At 49.3% G+C, this 20,467-nt stretch overlaps 1 protein-coding gene across 1 annotated transcript; it reads left to right on the plus strand.

Moving 5' to 3' along the window:
- Positions 1-25: 25 nt before the first annotated feature.
- On the plus strand, positions 26-18,198 carry PBX4 (PBX homeobox 4). The gene is given in 6 exon segments (XM_066252639.1): positions 26-31; positions 388-578; positions 10,884-10,957; positions 17,562-17,725; positions 17,727-17,828; positions 18,046-18,198. Coding segments are annotated over 6 exon segments (690 nt in total).
- Positions 18,199-20,467: the final 2,269 nt, after the last annotated feature.

Consider the following 20,467-nt stretch of genomic DNA (forward strand, 5'->3'; position numbering starts at 1 on the left):
GGGTCTGGGTCTGGAGCTTCTGGAGATGACGGTGAGGGGTGGGAGGGGGTTGTTAATGGAGCTTTGAGAGCCAAGGAAGACTGAGAAGGAATGGTTGGCTGAGAGGAAGAGTGGGCTACTCTGACAAGTGGGGACTCAGGAGACATGCTGGTGTCTAAGGAGTGGGGACCTTATTTATGAGGGCTCAGAGGAAGAGTAAGGAGCCGCTCTGCGGGGGCTCAGGAGGCGGAGACATGAAAGGCGATGATGTGGGTAGGGGCCGATGAACGCGGTGGAGCCAGCGGAGCCCTCTCGAACTAGAGGAGAACGGGGGTGGGAAGTGCCGTTGCCTCGACAACCCTAGCGTATCCGGGAGCCGGGCTGTTAGGGGCGTGTCCGCGGGACTAGCGCGGCCGGAGTGGCGGCGGGTGGCTGCGAACCCCGCACGAGTGCTTCGGGACCCGCCGCCACCCACCCCGCGCCACCCGCCGCCGGGGCTCCAGCCCGAGCCGGGATCGGGCGACATCCTATAGCTGCTACAGTGTAGCAGCTCCTAGCCGTCAGGGACCAGAGCCTGGAGTAGAGAAGGCGCAGGCCAGGTGCTGCACGGGTCCGCGCGGCGGGAAGGGGCGGGCCGGGAGGGCTGGAGCGTGAAGCCGGGGCCCGGGCGACGGCGGGGGCGTGTCTCCGAGCGGGAGGGACGGCTGAGGGGCGCTGTGGAGGACGACGGGGGAGGGGGGCTGGTTACGGGGTTAAAATGGAATGGATTGAAAGGCTTGTGGGGCTCACAGTGGGGTAGTGGGTTTTGGGAATTCGTCCTGGGGTGAGAGGGATGGATTTAAGGGTAGTTCGTGGAAAGGAAGGTTTATGGTAAAAGGTGGTTTCAGGGTTCTGGAATTGTAAGGGGGTAAGAGGAGTGTGGGGGATTCATGGAGGAGGAAGTTTTGAGGGCAAGAGTGTTGTGGGAAATGGGCGTTGGGAATGAAGAGATCGCCCCCCCCCCCATTTTTTAATTAATTTACCTTTTTTTTTTCTTTTCCCAAGTGAGGGAAGGGGAGATAGAGAGACAGACTCCCACATGCACAATTCCCGTCTGGGGCCAATGCTTTGCCCATCTAGGGCCATGCTTGATACTAAGCTATTTTTAGCACCTGAGGTGGAGGCTCCATGGAGCCATCCTCAGTGCCCCTGGGCTGATGCTCTGGAACCAATGGAGCCATGGCTGCGGAAGGAGAAGAAGGGAGGGGGGGAGTTAGGAAACTGCCTAGGGCTGCAGGAAGGGTGGATCTCTTTTCCTGTGTGCCCTGACCAGAATGGAACCCAGGACATCCACATACAGGCTGATACTCTGCCACTGAGCCAACCAGCCAGGGCCTCGGCAAATATTTATTAGATATTATGCAGAGCACTGAGCTGGCTGCTGGCAAAGTTCCAGTTTTCAAGCTCACGGTTTGAGGGAGAACATAAATGCGAAAAACTTAGTATAAATTGTGAGAAAAACTGGAAGGGAAGGGATGGCATGCTGTGGGAAGCCAGGTGGAGAGGGCACAGCACTTTCAGAGGCCTTGAGGTGGGAGAAGCGGGAAGAGAGCAGAGCCAGGGACTGAAAGTCCCCAGTTGAGTTTGGAAGGAGGTTGTAACATCATACTCGGCCTACAGATCTCAGAAAGAGTTTGAGTTTTATTTCAGTTGCAATAGGAAAATCACAGCAATTAGAAGACCACTCTCCTGCTTATCTCTACCCACCCCTTTCCATCAGCCAGGACTGGTAAAATTGCCTTCACAAGAAAGCCCGTGTGTTTGGGTTCTGTCCAAATTATTAGAAAATGGAAAAGGATTGAAGTCCTTTTGGAGGATGAGGTCTTGTTACATGAGAGCCTTTTGGGGGGAGAAGGATGAGACCAGGGTCTCACGAGACCTGTAGTCAGTCACAAAAGCCTCCTAGTGAAGAGGGGTTACTAAGTCAGTTGAACAGCAGCCCTAAGCAGTTTCCTAACTATCTGGAAAGTTGGGAGTGTCACCAGCCACCACTCCCAGCAGCACCACCATCATGTTTACTCTACTTTTTGAAGCATTGTGCTAGGTGTTGGAGAAACAAAGATAGCTAAGATGTTCTCCGCCCCTCTTGGAGCTCACTGAAAAGTACGGTGTGTGGGAGACTGATTTATGAATAGTCATATCAGGAATATGCTGAGTAGAAGTAATTCTGGCACGAAAAAGCTGGGCTGGGAGAGGGTTCTTCTGTGGGTTGCCCTATCTGCTAGACTAATATGAGACCAGGGGTTTTGTTGTACTTTTCTTTGTATTTCCAGGGCCTGGCACCTACCATTCATAAACTTTTGTGGCACTTAGATTCTGGAAGGATTAGCAGGAGCTGGGGGAGAAGGAAAATGGGTTCTTCACACCCAGAACCGCAGAGGCAGTGCTCTGCTTGTTGGTAGAGCTACCTGTGTTCCTTCTGTTTCTAGGTGGAGAGTTGCTTAAGGAGTGAGCTCTGCCCAGCGATGGCCTCAGGAATCTGTCACCCCAGCACAGCCCCTAAGCTGCTGCTTTTTTCTTCTTTTTAAAATTTTTTATTTATTGCCTGACCTGTGGTGGCGCAGTGGGTAAAGCGTCGACCTGGAAATGCTGAGGTCGCCGGTTCGAAACCCTGGGCTTGCCTGGTCAAGGCACATATGGGAGTTGATGCTTCCAGCTCCTCCCCCCTTCTCTCTCCCTGTCTCTCTCTCCTCTCTCTCCCTCTCTGTCTCTCTCTCTCCCTCTCTCTCTCCTCTCTAAAAATGAATAAATAAAAAATTTAAAAAAAAAAATTTTATTTATTGATTTAGGAGAGAGAAAGAGAAAGAAACATCAATTTGTTGTTCTACTTATTCATGCATTCATTGGTTAACTCTTGTACGTGCCCTGACTGGGGATCAAACCCACAACCTTGGTGTAGCAGGACAATGCTCTAACCAACTGAACTACGCAGCCAGGGCTCTGCTTTTTTCTTGTAGCCACCTCTTGAGACTCCCCTAGATAGGCTTTAGAATAAAATGCAGTCAGTTACCTCTTCTTGCTGTTCTTGAAGACAGCTCTCTTTCTTTGAAGGCTAAGAAAAGAAATATTGGGGTGTTGTACATGCTTGACAACATGGCTGTTAGATATCTGACTCCTGGTTTCTTTCTGCAGAAAAAAGACTACGGGGCTTTTATTTTGAGATGTAGAAGCTTAGGCCCTAAATGTCACCCCGAAGTCAGACCTCAGGTGGGCCACTTAGTCCACTCAGGAGAAAACAGCTTAAGTAAGTCTATTTTTTTTTTCCATTGATGAAAGTAGGGGATAGGGAGGGAGAGAGAGATGAGAAGCATCAATCATTAGTTTTTCATTGCGAGTCAGAGAGAGGGACAGACAGACAGAAACAGAGAGATGAGAAGCATCAATCATCAGTTTTTCATTGTGACACCTTAGTTGTTCATTGATTGCTTTCTCATATGTGCCTTGACCTGGGCCTTCAGCAGACTGAGTAACCCCTTGCTCAAGCCAGAGACCTTGGGTAGAAGCTGGTGAGCTTTGCTCAAACCAGATGAGCCCACGCTCAAGCTGGCAACCTTGGGGGTCTCGAACCTGGGTCATCTGCATTCCAGTCAGATGCTCTATCCACTGCGCCACCACCTGATCAAGCTAGTTCCATTTAGTTTTGTACTCATTGATTGCTTTTTGTATGTGCCCTGGCTGGAGTTGAACCCGCAACCTCTGATACACTGGGTTGCCATTTTAATGACTGAGTCACCCAGCCAGGGCCTTGAGTGAGTCTTTTCTTCACAATAAACTCTGCAGCCTGGACAGCTGACTGGATGAGTGAGGCTTGCACATCTTTCTGACCCTGCCCTTTCACAGTGTGCCTGCTGACCCCTTCGTAGTCCCTAGCATCAGTTTAGCTTAACTGGCTAGCAAGAAAGAATTTTTCATCTCAGCTATGAGGCCTTTTCAACCTATTTTTCACCACGTTACCAGAAAAGGGACCTTACCCTGAGCAGGCCTGCCTAGGCACTGTGTGGGTTCTTGACTTTGTGCAGGAAAAATTTCACAACACAGGTCAAGTGATTTGGGGAGTACTTTTATTAAAGCTGGGGACATGGAAACAGGGAAGGGCCTATAACAGAAGAAGCAACAGGAGAGACTAGGTTGGCTGCTTTGGCTCTCGGGAAACCTTATAGGAAAGAAAGAAGCCTACACTGGGAAATCAGAGAAAAGGGAGCCATGGAGACAGGGTCTGGGGTTAGCTCGGGATGAGCTTCTGATGCCCACTGCTCTCTTGGTTGCAAGTCTCATGGGGACCCTTCGAGTTTAGGTGATGCATGCCTTTAGGGGAAGAAGAGGGGTGAGGGAAAGGTGCCCACTGGAAGTTTTTAAATGTTAGGAGTTTAGGGGAGGCTTAGGGGAGATCTCAATAGAGTATTCATCAGCTTTTCCAGGGGTGCCCTTTCAGGGTCATGATCTCTACTGGTTGGTCAGATCCAGAACAGGGGCTCATTAGCCACCACAGCTGGTCCTGGCGCACCCGCCTGGCTTTGCTGCTTTTCTGAGCCTGGAGCTAAAATACAACTGAGGCCTATATGTCATCTCTAGGAAGGTGACCTTCAGTATCTTGCTGTAAATTGCTGGGCCGGTTTGTTCAGTTATCTGTCTCAGTTTTTCCATTTTACTTACCAAGAAATTTTTCTAGCTTCTTACTATACTACTTCAACCATAGTGTATTTAAAGCACATCTGCTCTCCTTAAACCCAAATTCTTTTTTTTTTTCTTTTAAGATCTTGTTTATTGATTTTAGAGCGAGGAGAGAGATAGAAGGGGGAAGAGCGGGAAGCATAAATTCATAGTGGCCCATCTTGACCAAGCAAGCCTGGGGTGACCTCAGCGTTCCAGGTCAATGCTCTATCTACTGCACCACCACAGGTCAGGCTAAACCTAGATTCTTACTTAAATCTTTCTGCATTATTAAGAAGGCAGCTACATGAGCTTGTGCATAATGTATTTTGTCATTACAGCTAAATAGTCTCAGGATACTAAACTGTGTGTTTTTCTTCCGTCTGATACACAGATAGTGGAGGGACACTGGGAACTTTGGGGTGCACCATCTTTATTTACATTCAGCCCAAGTCAGCTAGAGGCTTTGTGTGTGAGGGGTGATCAGTCTCCTTGAATGATCTTCTGACCTTCTTAGGCTGTCTCCTGAGCTCTCCCTGGAGAAGGGATAGTTCCACGTCTTCTGATTTGAAACTTTCATTAATCATGTTCTCATATATTTCTTATATAGGACCAGTAAGGCAGAAACTTTTATCTCATTTTCCAAGGATTATCTGAATATTTTGCTGTATCATGCATAGCCATATATATATATATATATATAATTTTACAACATTTTACAGTTTACATAGTTATTTCATTTCCTTTTCTCTACAACCTTTATGAGGGATTTATGAGAGTTATCCGACTAGGGTTGAAAGCTCTTCTGCTAATATTGTCAAGCTCCAAAGTTCTTCCCTTCTCTCAGGCCCTTCTCTCAATGTTTGAGTCATGCGTGCTTTTGAAAATCTGTGCAAGCTCTGGGCCCTCCCCCGCTCCCTCAATAGCCTGCCCTTTTACCACACCCTTGGGGATCCTCAAGCTTCAGGTGTCCTGAAGCCTGGACTCCATTTTTTGTCTATAGTGTGATTCCTAAGAAGTCAGTATGAAAACTCTATAGAGCTAGGAATGGCTGAGGGGTGCGATGAAAAAAAAGGAAGCAGAGTGGTCAGCAGTGTCATCCTGAAGACCCAGGCTCCATTCCTGAAGCTCTGCTAGAAGCAGCTGAAGAGGGCTGGTCCTTCTTCACGTGGTTCTGCGTGTAGGATGGGCAGATTTGGCTGTAGTTCTTCCTTCTTGACCCTTTGCTCACAGGTGCATGTGGATACTCTGGAGGATTGCATGGTCCAGTGTGGTGGCCACTCACCACGTGTCTTTTTGAATTAAAATGAAATAAATTAAGCATCCAGTTCTTCAACTGCATAGTTACATTTCAGGTGTTCAATAGCCATGTGTGGGTAGTAGCTATCATATTACCTCAGACAGAGAAGAACATTTCCATCATCGCAGAAAGTTATCCTGGACATTGGTGTTCTAGAACAGTACTGCTTAGGCTCTATGTGCAGCAAAACTGTGGGAGTCTTATTGCATTGCAAATTGTGATATACTGTAGTAGGTTTTTGGGGAGCTAGGGGGCAAGAGCCTACATTCCTAACAAAGTTCCAGCTGAGCCAGTGACCCCTCGCTCAAGCCAGAGACCATGGGATCATGTCTATGATCCCACGCGTAAGCTGGTGAGCCCGTGCTCAAGCCAGCGACATCAGGGTTCAGAACCAGGCTCCTCAGCATACTGGGCCGATGCTCTATCCACTGCGCTACCATCTGGTCAGGCCTCTCTGAACTTTTTTTTTGTGTGTGTGTGTGTGTTTTTCTGAAGCTGGAAATGGGGAGAGACAGACAGACTCCCACATGCGCCCGACCGGCACGCCCACCAGGGGCGAAGCTCTGCCCCTACGGGGCATCGCTCTGCCGCGAGCAGAGTCACTCTAGCGCCTGGGGCAGAGGCCAAGGAGCCATCCCCAGCGCCCAGACCATCTTTGCTCCAATGGAGCCTCCGCTGCGGGAGGGGAAGAGAGAGACAGAGAGGGGGGGGGGGGTTGAGAAGCAAATGGGCGCTTCTCCTATGTGCCCTGGCTGGGAATCGAACCCGTGTCCCCCGCACGCCAGGCCGATGCTCTACCGCTGAGCCAACCGGCCAGGGCCCTCTCTGAACTTTTTAATGTGCTTTTTACACATATGACTTCTTAAGTATTTTCATGAAGGGCAAAAGTAATGCACCTTGGAGGGAGGAGAAGAAGGGCAAGGGATAGGTTTGGGCCTGCTGGGGAGAAGAGCCAGCTGGGTCCTTGGCTTGAGGGTTTTAAAATCTGGGAGGATCTCAATAGAATATTCATCAGCTTTATGCTGATGTGCCAAATGAAAATTATTTCTGTCCTCATTTACATGGCATTCTTAATGCATTCAGTATCTCAGCAGATTGACTTTGCTTGAAATACGGATTAAATTCTAATAATTATTAAAGGGAAGTGATGTAATTTTGAATATCCTTAGAACCTACCCAAATGGCAAGGCATAAGCTACCTACCGAACAGTGTGCCCCTTGTCTCAGTAGCTCTGGAATACTAAAGGGGACACAGACCTTAGAAATATGCACATTAATGCATGTCAGCCTCGGCTTTCAGCACGCCCATTCAAAGAATTCAAGGGTTAGAGGAGGAATTTATGGTTTGGAATTTCCCAAAGCCAGACAGCGTTGGCACGAGAGACTGTTAGTCCACCAGAAAATAGAATTTCAGAGTCAGAGTGTTTTTTCATCATTCTTAAGGAGCTTCATTAGGTGTAGTGGACTCAGTGCCTGCAGTCTGTGTTCTTAGCCTGCTTATAGCTTTTAGTTTCACTCTTAGGTTAACATCCTTATCTTGGCTTGGTGTAGTGCCAAGGCTTGTCATCTTTGCTGTGCTTGAAGTTGAATTTTGTGGTTTCGAAACGATTTCCTGAAGCTGTCTAAAATCTAGGATCACAGTAAAATCCCTTTTGAAGTGATTTTATTAATAAATAAAGAAATGTGCAGAATGTTTCATGAAAGTTTCACAAGTGAGCCGGTACAGCTCATTCATTGAAGTGACCAGTTGCTGAGTGCTTGAGTCTGAATACACACCTCCCAATAACCCTAGGAAGTGGGCAGTTTTTCATTGAGTCTCTAGATGAGGAACTGCTCCTGAGTGAGTAAGAACTTGCCTGAGGTCAATTAGGAGGTGGTTGGCTAGAGATTTGGCTTTATTCTCTTAAACTGGTGCTGCCCTGCAGAGCTCCTCCTCCCAGAGTTCCTCCGTGCTCACTAGAAGATGACATCACTTCCTGCTTCGGGTACTTGAAGAGATCAGACTGTTGGGCTAAGGTTTTAGAGCAGGGGTCAGGAACCTATGACTCACGAGCCAGATGTGGCTCTTTTGATGGTTGCATCTGGCTCGCAGACAAATCTTTAATTAAAAAAAATAACGTTAAAAATATAACACATTCTCATGTATTACAATCCATTTATTTCCTACCGTGCATGTTCATGGTTGCGGGTGGCTGGAACCAGTCACAGCTGTCCTCCGGGACAACACCAAATTTTTATTGGATAATGCGTAACATACACGGGTTATTGTATGGCTCTCACAGAATTACATTTTAAAATATGTAGCGTTCATGGCTCTCTCAGCCAAAAAGGTTCCCGACCCCTGTTTTAGAGGAGCAGAAAGAGGGTGAGGAATTAGCTAGGGCAAGGGAGGCCACCTGTCAGCAAGGTGAGAGCTTGTGGAGCATGAACAATTGGACCCTAGAATTCAGCAAAAGTCAGGCTGGGGCACAGGAGTGTACCCTGGAGATGACCATGATCTAGACATGAGCCTTTTTGTTCAGCAGAGAAAGCAGGGCAACATTCTAGGCTGGGGGCATACGCATGTGCAGGGAACGCCCAGAGCAGGAAAGCATGTAGTGTGGTTCCATCTGGCATGAGAAGAGGACATGGCCTTTGAGGGGGGACTCGGGTAGGGTGCCTGCCTGCTTTAGCTGCTGTTCAGTCAGACGTGGCCTTGAACTCCTTGCCATGCCAGAAGTGAGCCTGCAGTTAGTTCTGTCCCTTGTTTTTTTTTTTAAGTACTCTGATCTTTCTAAGACATTTGTCTTGGATCAGAAGAAATAGTCATCACATCTGTTTCTCTGACCACCACTGGAAGATTTTGTGCACTTTTAATATGCTGAGAGTGTGATTAGACTTGGGTCCTCTTTTTCTTTCTTTCTTTCTTTCTTTCTTTTTTTTTTTTTTTTTTTTTTTTTTTGAGAGAGAGAGACAGGAACATCAAGCTGTTCCTCTTTGTGCCCTGACTGGGAATCAAAGAGCACTGTAACCTCTGTGCTCTTGGATAGTGCTCCAACCAACCGAGCCATCCAGCCAAGGCTTAATTTTTATTGATTTTTAGAGTGACAGAGAGAAGGGAGGGGGAAGGGAAACATTTGTTTCACTCAATCATGCATTTTTTGGTTGCTTCCCATGTGTACCCTAACCAGGATCGAACCTGCAACCTTATTGTTTTGGGATGACGCTCGTAACCAACTGAGCTAATTGACCAGGGCCAGACTTGGGTTCATTTGTATAACCTGAGTTGATCTCTCCATCTCAGAATCTTTAACCTTAATCGCATCAGCAGTGTTTTCCCTTGTAAGGTAATGTGTCATGATTCTGAAGATGGCACGCAGACATCTTTGGGGCCATTCCTCTGCCAACCACAGGCAAACAAAAGCCAGATTCAGCCTTACTGCCTCTCTAATGTCACCACTTGGCTCTCTCACTCACCTCTCACCCTACAGCATCCTGGTTTCTTAAAAAGGTAAGTGTGGACCCTGGCCAGTTGGCTCAGTGATAGAGCGTCGGCCTGGCGTGTAGGAGTCCTGGGTTTGATTCCCGGCCAGGGCACACAGGAGAAGCGCCCATCTGCTTCTCCACCCCTCCCCCTCTCCTTCCTCTCTGTCTCTCTCTTCCCCTCCCGCAGCCAAGGCTCCATTGGAGCAAGGTTGGCCCGGGCACTGAGGATGGCTCTATGGCCTCTGCCTCAGGCGCTAGAATGGCTCTGGTTGCAACAGAGCAGCATCCCAGATGGGCAGAGCATCGCCCCCTGGTGGGCGTGCCGGGTGGATCCCGGTCGGGCGCATGCGGAAGTCTGTCTGACTGCCTCCCTGTTTCCAACTTCAGAAAAATACAAAAAAAAAAAAGGCAAGTGTATTCTCACCCAGGGCCTCGGCACTGGCTCTGTCCTCTGCTTAAATTATTACCTCTCTTCAGCCCTTTTCCTGCCTGCCTTCTCCTTGTCATTCCCATCTTGACTTCGGTGTCACCTCAGAGATCTAGAAATTCCAATAAACCTCTAGTCATCACTCTACTGAACGTTGTCACAAAGTACCTGCCATAGCTGATGGTTTTCTTGTTTGTGTGTATATTTGGTATCTCATTCCCTCCACCGTAATTGCCACATGAGTAGGAACATTGTCTACCTGTGTCTTTGTGATGCTAGAATGGTGCTCAGTAGACACCTACTAAGTTAGCATAACATGACTGGAATAGGATGACTGGGCTTTCCCCTTATCCACCAAAATGCCACTACAGGACAGTAGTGTGAGCACAAGTTTCAAATGCCTGGACCTTGGAATTTTATAGTTCTTTTTTTTATTTTTTTTTTATTATTATTATTATTTTTTTTTTACAGAGGCAGAGATAGGGACAGACAGACAGGAACGGAGAGAGATGAGAAGCATCAATCATCAGTTTCTCGTTGCGCGTTGCGACTTCTTAGTTGTTCATTGATTGCTTTCTCACATGTGCCTTGACCGCGGGCCTTCAGCAGACCGAGTAACCCCCTGCTGGAGCCAGCGACCTTGGGTCCAAGCTGGTGAGCTCTTCGCTCAAGCCAGATGAGCCCGCGCTCAAGCTGGCGACCTCGGGGTCTCGAACCTGGGTCCTTCCGCATCCCAGTCCGACGCTCTATCCACTGCGCCACCACCTGGTCAGGCGGAATTTTATAGTTCTTGATGAATTAATGTATTATATGTATTGTTTAAAATTCTACATATAAAAGGAAATGTTTTGAATATTTGTGTATTGCTCTGTTTACACTTTGTACAAATCGAACTCATATGAAATGCTATGGTATTGTATTTTCGTAAGGGATTTTCGAGAGAACTGGGTGACTCAGTATGGAGGATCTTTACTCTGGTGGACAGGATGACACTCTCACACTCCTCTGTCACATCTCTTTCAGAAAGCATGCTCTTCATTGCCATCGGATGAAGCCTGCTCTCTTTAGTGTGCTCTGTGAAATCAAGGAAAAGACAGGTAGGCCGTTGAGAGGACACTTTCTGTGTGGATCCAGGATTGCCACAAGCATACGCCTCTGGTCCTGCCTGGGCCCAGTGTGCACCACGGACCATCTTGCCCAGCTCATCTTCTCTGGCAGCTGTTGGCTCATTTTCCGCCTGTCAGAGCCCTCCTTTCTGATATATCACATCATCTATTTTACAGTTTAGAGCTGGAGCAATTGTTGCCAACGAACAGCTGCATTTGTCTTAAGCAAAATCTAAGAGGTGCTATGGCATTCGCTGGTTTAGGAAAAGGCAAGGATGATAGCAAAGTAAATTTTCTTTTGTTTGTCTGTTTTCAGCATCTGAAGTGATGCCCATGGAAGGCTTTTACCACAGCAGTTTTAAAAAAAAAGCTTTATTTTGAATTAGTCTTAGATTTGCAGGAAAGTTGAAAAAAATGTAGTACAAAGAGTTCTTCTACACCCTTCTCCCAGCTTCCTGTCTAAGGTTAACACCTTCAGACCGTAGCACAGTGATGGAAACCGGGAGGTGAATCTTGCCACAGTGCTCCCTCACTGAACAACAGGCCTTCCTCGGACTTCCCGGGTTTTGCCCTAATACTTCTGGCCCAGGTTCCCACGTGGCACTTAGTCCTCATGTTTCCTTTGTCTCCTCCAATCTGTTACGGTTCCTCAGCTCTGATGGTTCCTTGGTCTTTCCTTTTCGTCCACAACCCACACACTTTTGCTGAGAACTGCTCATTTTCTGGTGTGCCCCTCAGGCTGGTGTGTGCATTGTTTCCTCATGATGAGACTGCAGCGGCCTGTCTTTGGTGGTGATCCCGCAGAAGCAGTGTTGTGTTCTGTTCAGAGCATTGTGTCCTCTGAACAGAACACATGTGCTGTCAATATTTCCTGTTACTAGTGGTGCTGACCTGGATCACTCGGGCAAGGTTAATAACAATTTGAAGATAGTTGACGAGAGAGGCCACCAAATAAGATCAAGATATTGAAACCAAAGATCATCGGCCCTGGCCAGTTGGCTCAGTGGTAGAGCATCAGCATCATCCCAGCAGGTGATGTCCCAGCTTTGATTCCTGGTCAGGATACACAGGAGAAGCACCCATATGCTTTCTCCACCCTTCCTCCTCACCTTCTCCCTTCTTTCTCTTTCTCTTCCCCTCCTATAGTATTGGCTCTATTGGAGTAAGTTGGCCCCAGGTGCTGAGGATGGGTCCATGGCCTCTGCTTCAGGTGCTAAGAACAGCTCTGTTGCTGAGCAACAGAGCAACTTCCCAGATGGCCAGAGCATGGCCCCCTAGTGGGCTAGCCGGGTGGATATCTGTTGGGGGCTTGCAGGAGTCTATCTCTGCCTCCCCTCCTCTTACTGAATAAAAAAAAAAGAAGTGGCACACACAGCTTAATGATGAACAGTTTTATACCAAATGAAAGCAATGTATGGGAAAATAATTTTGAATTGCCGTACCCCTAGTGTCAGGTAGGCATGGCAACTATTAAATTACTTCACTCTTTGAGATGATTTTTATCAGGAAATAGAAAGAACCGTCACTGTTTTCTGTGATCATTGATCTTTAGTGTTGAAACTGTATAAGTCACACAGGTGATTATCACCCATGGTTTGTGCCTTAGTAAGAAATGTTAGGAAAGCTCATTGTTGTCTTGGTTACTGATTAAGTAAGCACCCTCTCCTTCCCTCCATCCCAGCCCAACTGAGGGCTGTAGGGGGTATCTTTTCACTCACTTGGTCAGAAAGTTGTTGATTAAAGGGGACAGTGAGGGCCTCCGAGTCTCTGGTGCTCAGCGGTGGTTTAGAGTTCTTCCTAGGTAGTTGGAGGTCCTGGAGTAGCCTCAACCCCAGATAGCCGTGCCTTTGTACCATGAGTAGAGAAAAATAAACACAACTTGGGGTCATGTTCCTGTCTTAGTCTGCTCAGGCTGCCACAGCAAAACACCACAGATTGGATGGCTCAGACAGCAGACATTATTTCTCACTGTGTGGAGACTGTGAGTCCAGGATCAAGGAGGTGTGGGTGAGGAAGAGGTATCTCTTCTTAGAAGGCCACAGTCCTGTCATTCAGGGACCCAATCTTATGACCTCAGTTGACCTTTTTTTTATTGTGTTGAAGGCTGACTTGCGATAGATTGCAGCAAGGGAGATGCTCTGCTACCTACAAAGCTCCAGTCATTTAACCTTAATCACCTCCTCATGGTCCTGTCTCCGAATTCAGCCACATTGGGAGTTGGGGCTTCCACATGTGCATTTGAGGGGGACACAAGTCAGTTCATAGCAATTCCATGTTGTTTCTTACAAAAAACGGATTGATATTCATAATTCTATTGTACTTCATTGTTTGGTTTATCACCTGCAGTAGGTTGGGAACAGAAGGAAATCTGGCAGTTTGGGGTCAGTGCCTTTCTTTGAGTTCCCACCTCCTCTTCTGAGATCTGCAACAGATGGTGGCCTGAGCTGGTCCCCAAGGCCTCCTGCCCGCCAGTCAAGTCCCTGGGGGAGGGGGCTGAGTAGCACGTCTGAGATGCTCTGGAACAGTCCACAGGAAATGAACGTGTTGTGATTGAAGGTATCAAATGTCTAATGCTCACAATTAGGCCAGTGACAGTGCCCTGGGATGACAGGTGCCCGGTACTGAGGGAGAGGCAAGGCTGCATGGGAGGCAGTGGTAGAGCAAAGAGACACTGTGCAAGCAGGTGAAGTGAAGCCCAGATACACACGTGTCGCATGGCCTCATCCACAGCTGTGATTTGGAGTGGTGACCGGGTAACTTTTTGTAAGCTAGGCTTTTACTTATACATATTGCAAAAATGTGCAGCCTAAGAAATAAAGCTGATAGTGTGATTGTTGGTTATAACAGTACCTCAGGACATATACTTGGTTAACACCATAAGACACAGTAGTCATGCTGTCTCCTTCATGGACCTCTGGGCAGTTTGGAGTCTTCACTCTTACTCACAGTGTGGTCATGTACACCCTGTGAATGCAGCATTCACAGGGGACAGTGCTTCTGTACACTTTCTCAGTATTAATCAGCATTTCAAAACTGCTCCAGGCCCTGGCCGGTTGGTTCAGTGGTAGAGTGTCGGCCTGGCATGCAGGAGTCCCAGGTTCAATTCCCGGCCAGGGCACACAGGAGAAGCGCCCATCTGCTTCTCTACCCCTCCCCCTCTCCTTCCTCTCTATCTCTCTCTTCACCTCCTGCAGCCAAAGCTCCATTGGAGCAAAGTTGGCCTGGGCGCTGAGGATGGCTCTGTGGCCTCTGCCTCAGGCGCTAGAATGGCTCTGGTTGCAACAGAGTGATGCCCCAGATGGGCAAAGCATCGCCCCCTGGTGGGCGTGCCGGGTGGATCCCGGTCAGGTGCATGCAGGAGTCTGTCTGACTGCCTCCCTGTTTCCAACTTCGGAAAAATACAAAAAAAAAACTGCTCCAGCCTGACCAGGTGGTGGCTCAGTGGATCGAGCGTAAGACTGGGATGCAAGGACCCAGGTTTGAAACCCCAAGGTTGCTGGCTTTAGCGTGGGTTCATCCGGCTTGAGCACAGGCTCATCAGCTTGAACATGTGGTCGCTGGCTTGAGCGTGGGATCATAGACATGACCACATGGTCACTGGCTTGAGCCCAAAGGTTGCTGGCTTAAAGCCCAAGGTCGCTGGCTTGAGCCCAAGGTCACTGGCTTGAGGAAGGGGTCACTCGCTCTGCTGTAGTCCCCCGGTCAAGGCACATATGAGGAAGCAATCAATGAACAACTAAGGAGCTGCAACGAGAGGTTGATGCTTCTCATCTCTCTCCCTTCCTGTCTGTGCCTATCTTTCACTCTCTCTGATTCTCTCTGTCTCTGTAAAAAATATATAAAATAAAATAAACTGCTCCAAAGAAGGCTGCACTGGCGCACAGACCATGGGAAGCGAAATAAGAAAGGCCTTGGCTATTCTCTTCATTGTTTAGAGTTTTCATTCTGACAACAGTAAGTTCTCTAGGGGTTTTTGGTGTGGGAGGTCTCAGATGCTTGTTATTGCTTAAATAAAAGAATGAAAGAAAAACCACCTTACCCCCCAGGCAGCCCAGCCTCCCATCTGCAGACTCACATGAACGCACACACTCGGAGCACCCTTTCACTAAGCTGCACATTCCAATCTTGACCACTCCTTGTCCTAATTCAATTGAAGCTGTAATGGAAGGTGAGGAGGTAGCCTCTTCACCCCTGGGTGGCAAGGCATGCTTGGGGCCCTGTGGGGAGGGACTAGGAACTGAGTATCCCTCTCAGCCTGCTCCGGACCCCTGGCTGGGACTCAAGGAGGAGCTAGAATCCGCCTGAACAGGAGCAGAGCACCGTGCTGTCAGAGAGCTGAGCAGGAAGAACAGAGGGACAGTTCATGGAGGTGGGTTTTGGAGGGATATCAGGCAAGGCTCCAGGTTTTACCTGGATGCCAGGGAGATGCTGAAGACTTTGAACAAAAGACTGGTGTGGGGAACACAGCAGTGGGAGGTGGCTGGCCTGCAGGTATACACCATGGATCAGCAGGAGAGAGCATTTTCCTTTACAGGTCACAGAGGGCTCAAGATGGGTGGTGTAGCAGGGGCCCAGGAATGGCATTAAGGGAAGGGGACGGATGGTGGGTTGCTAGTGAAGATAGAATCAGGAGGATATGGACACAGAGGGTCTGCAGGGGAGGACAGCTAGCAGAGGGAAGGGAAGGGGCCTTTACAGTTCCCCTGCAGATGAACTCAGGAGCGGACTTATGTCCAGGAGGTGTCTCCCAGAGTCTGCAAGGACCAGAGGGGCTGTGTACAGTGCTCAAGGAAGCACTGTCCTAGCTGAGAGGATCCCTCACTCATGGGGACTAAAGTTTGTGTCTGGTGCATCTTAAAAATCGAGTCAGATTGTTAGAGAAGTGAGTCTCTGTACTGGAAAGCTAGTAGACAACTGATGAAAGAGCCACTTCTCCTTCAGTTCTTTCAGAAGGAACCTCGTTGCAGCTGAATGAGACTGAGTGGATGTAAGGGTCCCTGTGTATGAGATGAGGGTCCCTGAATGTCGGGAAATTCCTGCAAGGATATCTTTTGAGCTCCTTTAGTTTTCCCTAATGAGCCTTTGACAGAAAAGGTAAATCTATGTGTTCTGTAGGGAAGAAGAAAGACCCAAGTGATTGAGGCAATACAGGGTGAGGCAAAAGTAGGCTGACAGTTTGAGTATGTGAAATACAGTTTATTCTTGTATTTTCCATATAAACAACTGTAAACCTACTTTTACCCAGCCCTGTCTAACCTTTAAGTCAATTATTAGCTGAGAGTCTGTTCCCAAGAAAACACTATAAACTTTGTTTTTCTGTAAGGTGAGCCCTAGAACGACACCATCGCCTCCCTTCCTGTCCCTGCCTTCTCCCCTCAGGAACCGCCCGCCCCAGCCTCCCACCTGCCCCTTTTCCTGCAGACATCTCTTCTGTCACTGAAAAGGCAAATAAAACACGTGTCTGATTAGACCACCCCCCTCGGTCTGGGCCCTTGTTCTGCCTCCCATACTCCTCTGGAACATTCTAGTTGGGCTTTGCCTCACAAATCATGCCTCTTTGAGGCTTCTGGTTTTTCTCGACTGACCTGATCATTCTTTCTGTCTCCTCCCATTGCTGTCACTTAAGTGTAGGCTTTCCAACACACAGGCACTGTGGCCTTCTTCCCAGAAGTGGAACTATAGGAACAGGCAGATTGCACACCAATTCTCCAAACACACCAAGTACAATGACGAATAAATGCCCGTTTCCCACCTGAACTGGTTAGCTCAGCCCCGACTCCCAGTAAGCAGCTGCCTCAGCCACCTGGACACATGCTTAGCTGGGCCAGGGACCAGGCTATAGTGTCTTTTCGGTTGCCCATCTGCTGCTCTGCACACTGTGTTTGGGAGAATGCTGCCCCACACAGGGCAAATGTGGACGTCACCCTGGCCTCTTCCTTCTTCAGCACCTGCAGCCAGTGGTCATGGATCCTGAGGACTGTCTTTCTGGCTGCTCTGTGGCTGTTCTGCATCCCACCTGGATGGTAGTCACACTCCCCACTGCCTCCTCTGCCCATCCAACTCTGCCCTTGAGCCGGTCACCCTCTCAGACCATCTGGAATGGCTTTTCCAAGTTGCAGGGCCAGTTGTCTCATTTCTCTGCTTAAAATCTCTCCCTGGGTTATTTCATCTCTTCTGGCACATCCTGGATCAGACTTTTCCTTCCCATAGACACACACAGCAGGCATGACAGACCCACCAGGCACACACACAGCCTGTGCCCACTCCTGTGCTGGGCTAGCATCTGCAGTGTGTCTTGCTCTCCCTTCAGGAGATATGGTGCAGGGCTCCAGCTTCTCAGCGCCAAGCACCACCCAGCCAGCTTTGGACTGTGAGCTCTGCCCTCACAGCGGCCCTGAACTGCAGCCTGTCTCTGCCCTTAGGCCTCGCTCCTGAGTGTGGCAGTGGGTAATGGTGTCTGTTGCCAGACAAAAAGAAAACCTCCTCCCTAAGGATTCTGGGAAGTTGTCTGTCTGTGCAGACATGGCACCAGTGCTCACAATGTAGTGGTGGTTTTCCCTCAGTGGACCCTGATTCGGTCCTATCTCTTACCCAGTGTTAAGCATCTGTGGCATTCAGGAAGAAGGTCTCCCCGTCACTCAGCTCATGAGGCTGGATACCCTGCTGCTGGCTGAGGGCGTGTCCAAATTGGAGAAGTGAGGAAGAGAACCAGCAGTGACAGTGGGCATGGCAACATCAGGTGGCTGTCCAAATGACAATAGGACAATAGGACTCTGACTACAAGGCCAAGCTGTCCCAGATTCAACAGATTTACCACTGTGAGCCAGAGAGCTATGAACAGATGATCTTTCTGCATGGAAGAGTTTCTGTCATGTGAATGCACATTTGTCAAAGCAGAACATGGACCATTGACTGCCTTTCCTTTGTGGCACAGACCAGGAGTCCATGCTCTTGGTTCACAGCATAGGTGCTGGTTTGACTGGAAGCCCTTTGCATTCACTTCTTCGTAGCTAGCTTGTGTGGGGCCCCAAGCCCGTCTGCCAGATAGTCACAGCCTGGCATGTGTGTCCCTGCCCCAGACCTGCCGTGAGTTCACTACGCACGTCACCAACCACCTCTAGAAGCAGAGCAGGGTGAGGCCCGTCTTGCCCGAGGAGATGGAGCACATGGTTGGCATCATCCATGGCAAGTTTGACAACATCCAGATGCAGCTGAAGCAGAGCCATGGATGACCCTGTGCTCCCGGTTCCTTGATGCCGGATCAGGCCCTGCTCACCAGCCCCAGCCCCAGGGTCAGCTCTCAGAAAGAGGAGCTGACCAGGCCCACCCAGCAGTTCTGGCCACAGCTGCAAGTGTAGCCCTCACACGGCCTCTTAAAAGATGATCAGAAGAGTTGGCTGCTATTTTTATAACCTCTGGAATCATAGGGGAGTGAGGGGACATTGGTGGATTCCCGGTGTATGAACATGGCCATAGTTATCTGTCTTTGCAGGCATAAGTGGTAGAAGTTTAGCAAGGAGGCTATGGAGGTTCTTTTTTTTTCTTTTCTTTTTTTTTTTGTATTTTTCTGAAGCTGGAAATGGGGAGAGACAGTCAGACAGACTCCCGCATGCGCCCGACTGGGATCCACCCGGCATGCCCACCAGGGGGCGACGCTCTGCCCCTCCGGGGCATTGCTCTGCCACGACCAGAGCCACTCTAGCACCTGGGGCAGAGGCCAAGGAGCCATCCCCAGCGCCCGGGCCATCTTTGCTCCAATGGAGCCTCGCTGCGGGAGGGGAAGAGAGAGACAGAGAGGAAGGAGGGGGAGGGGTGGAGAAGCAAATGGGCGCTTCTCCTATGTGCCCTGGCCGGGAATCAAACCCGGGTCCCCCGCACGCCAGGCCGACGCTCTACCGCTGAGCCAACCGGCCAGGGCCTATGGAGGTTCTTAATGAGTACTTTTATTCCCAGTTGAACAACCTTATCCCACCTAGGAAGGGTGGCATCAGAGTCTCCCAGGTGACAGGCCTCTCTTGCCGTGCTTCCTGAACCCAGAGAGAAGGAAGGTTAAGCCTAGTGAGGAAGACACGTACGAAAGTTTACTAAATGTGGAGCAGGAGCTGAGTGTCCAGCCTGGAGGTGGCCTGGCTGGGCTCGGATTCCGGCTGCCTGCTACGGGACTCGGGTGCGCACTCCTACCAGGCATGAGAGCTCCCTGAGACTGGTGGGGTATAGCCTGTGGTCGTCCTCAGTGTATTGTAGTAGTTTCTGTTTAGTATTATTGGATCAGATGAAGGTGCTTTGTTGCACAAGAAAGGTCAGGGGTATAAGTTTTGAAGAAAAAGAACTTGGGGCAAAATTAAGGCTTACAATGAAAGACCAGCTCTTGAGCTAAAGTAGCAATTCAGTTATACTGGGATAAGTTCAGGTGTATGCGTGCTTGATTGCTTCTCAGATAGTCCAGTGTGAGTGATCAGGATACAAGATAGGCAACATCTGGCTCTGGGGGGGATGCTGGTGCAAACAGGAGATAGGACCTAGATGACCTTGGGAGTCCTGAAAGTCTTCTCAGTGGAATTAGGGGTGCGGGGAGGGGAGCTGGAGGCAGGACCAGGCCACACCCATGGGCAGCGTGAGTGTACGGGCGGGTGTCTAGGTGCAGCGCGCCCCATCTGGCAGCGAGGGTGCCTGGTGCTGACAGCGCCCATACTGGCTCACTGAGGCAGCCCCCCCTCCCACTGTATAGTTGGAGGGGCTGTCAGCCCAGTCTGGCTGTCTCCAGTGTCTGTGCCCTTAGCCACCACCCTGAGTGCTCCAGCATAGGACTGCCAAGACTAGCTGTGACTTCATGATGAAAGTACTCGGGGCCCTAAAGAGTCACTCAAGCAGAATTTTTCATGTGTCTCAGTCACATCTGGCTTTGCTCACCCAGAACTGCTGTGGTGTGCTCAGCACCAAAGCCAGAGGTTAAGTGAGGGGCCATGCCTCTGGGGCTCCCAAGGTCCCAAAACAAATGTGAGGTGGGGGCTTATTTGTCATCATGAGCAGTTGTCTGAAGAACAACCAGGTTCACTTCAGAGACTGGCTTGTCTAGAGAACAGATGTGTCTTTGGGACTAAGACTTTATCTGAGGAGAGGATTTATTGCAAACAAAATTTTGAAAAGTACCAGCCACATTCCAGTGACTCCTGCTCCATGGCCGGACCCTGAGACCCTCACCCACCAGCAGCAGAATTCTGTGCTGGAAGCCTCTCCTTACTTTGGTGGGTCCCCTGGTCTCAGGACAACCTGAAATAGCTGACAGGTGAGGGGTCTTCCAAATATAGAACATGGACATGCAGGCTCTGAGGTTCACCTTAGGGTACCAGCTGTCCCCACCCACCAGACTCCCCCCACACACATCCACCCAGGAACAGGGCCAGCCTCCCCCGCACGCTCCCACACAGGAAGCTTGCTCTTTGTCCCTATAAAATACCAGTTGAATTCAACATAGAAAACTTGCCGCCATTTGCCTGCATA

Source organism: Saccopteryx bilineata, chromosome 1, assembly GCF_036850765.1.
Source record: "Saccopteryx bilineata isolate mSacBil1 chromosome 1, mSacBil1_pri_phased_curated, whole genome shotgun sequence".
Taxonomy (NCBI): domain Eukaryota; kingdom Metazoa; phylum Chordata; class Mammalia; order Chiroptera; family Emballonuridae; genus Saccopteryx; species Saccopteryx bilineata.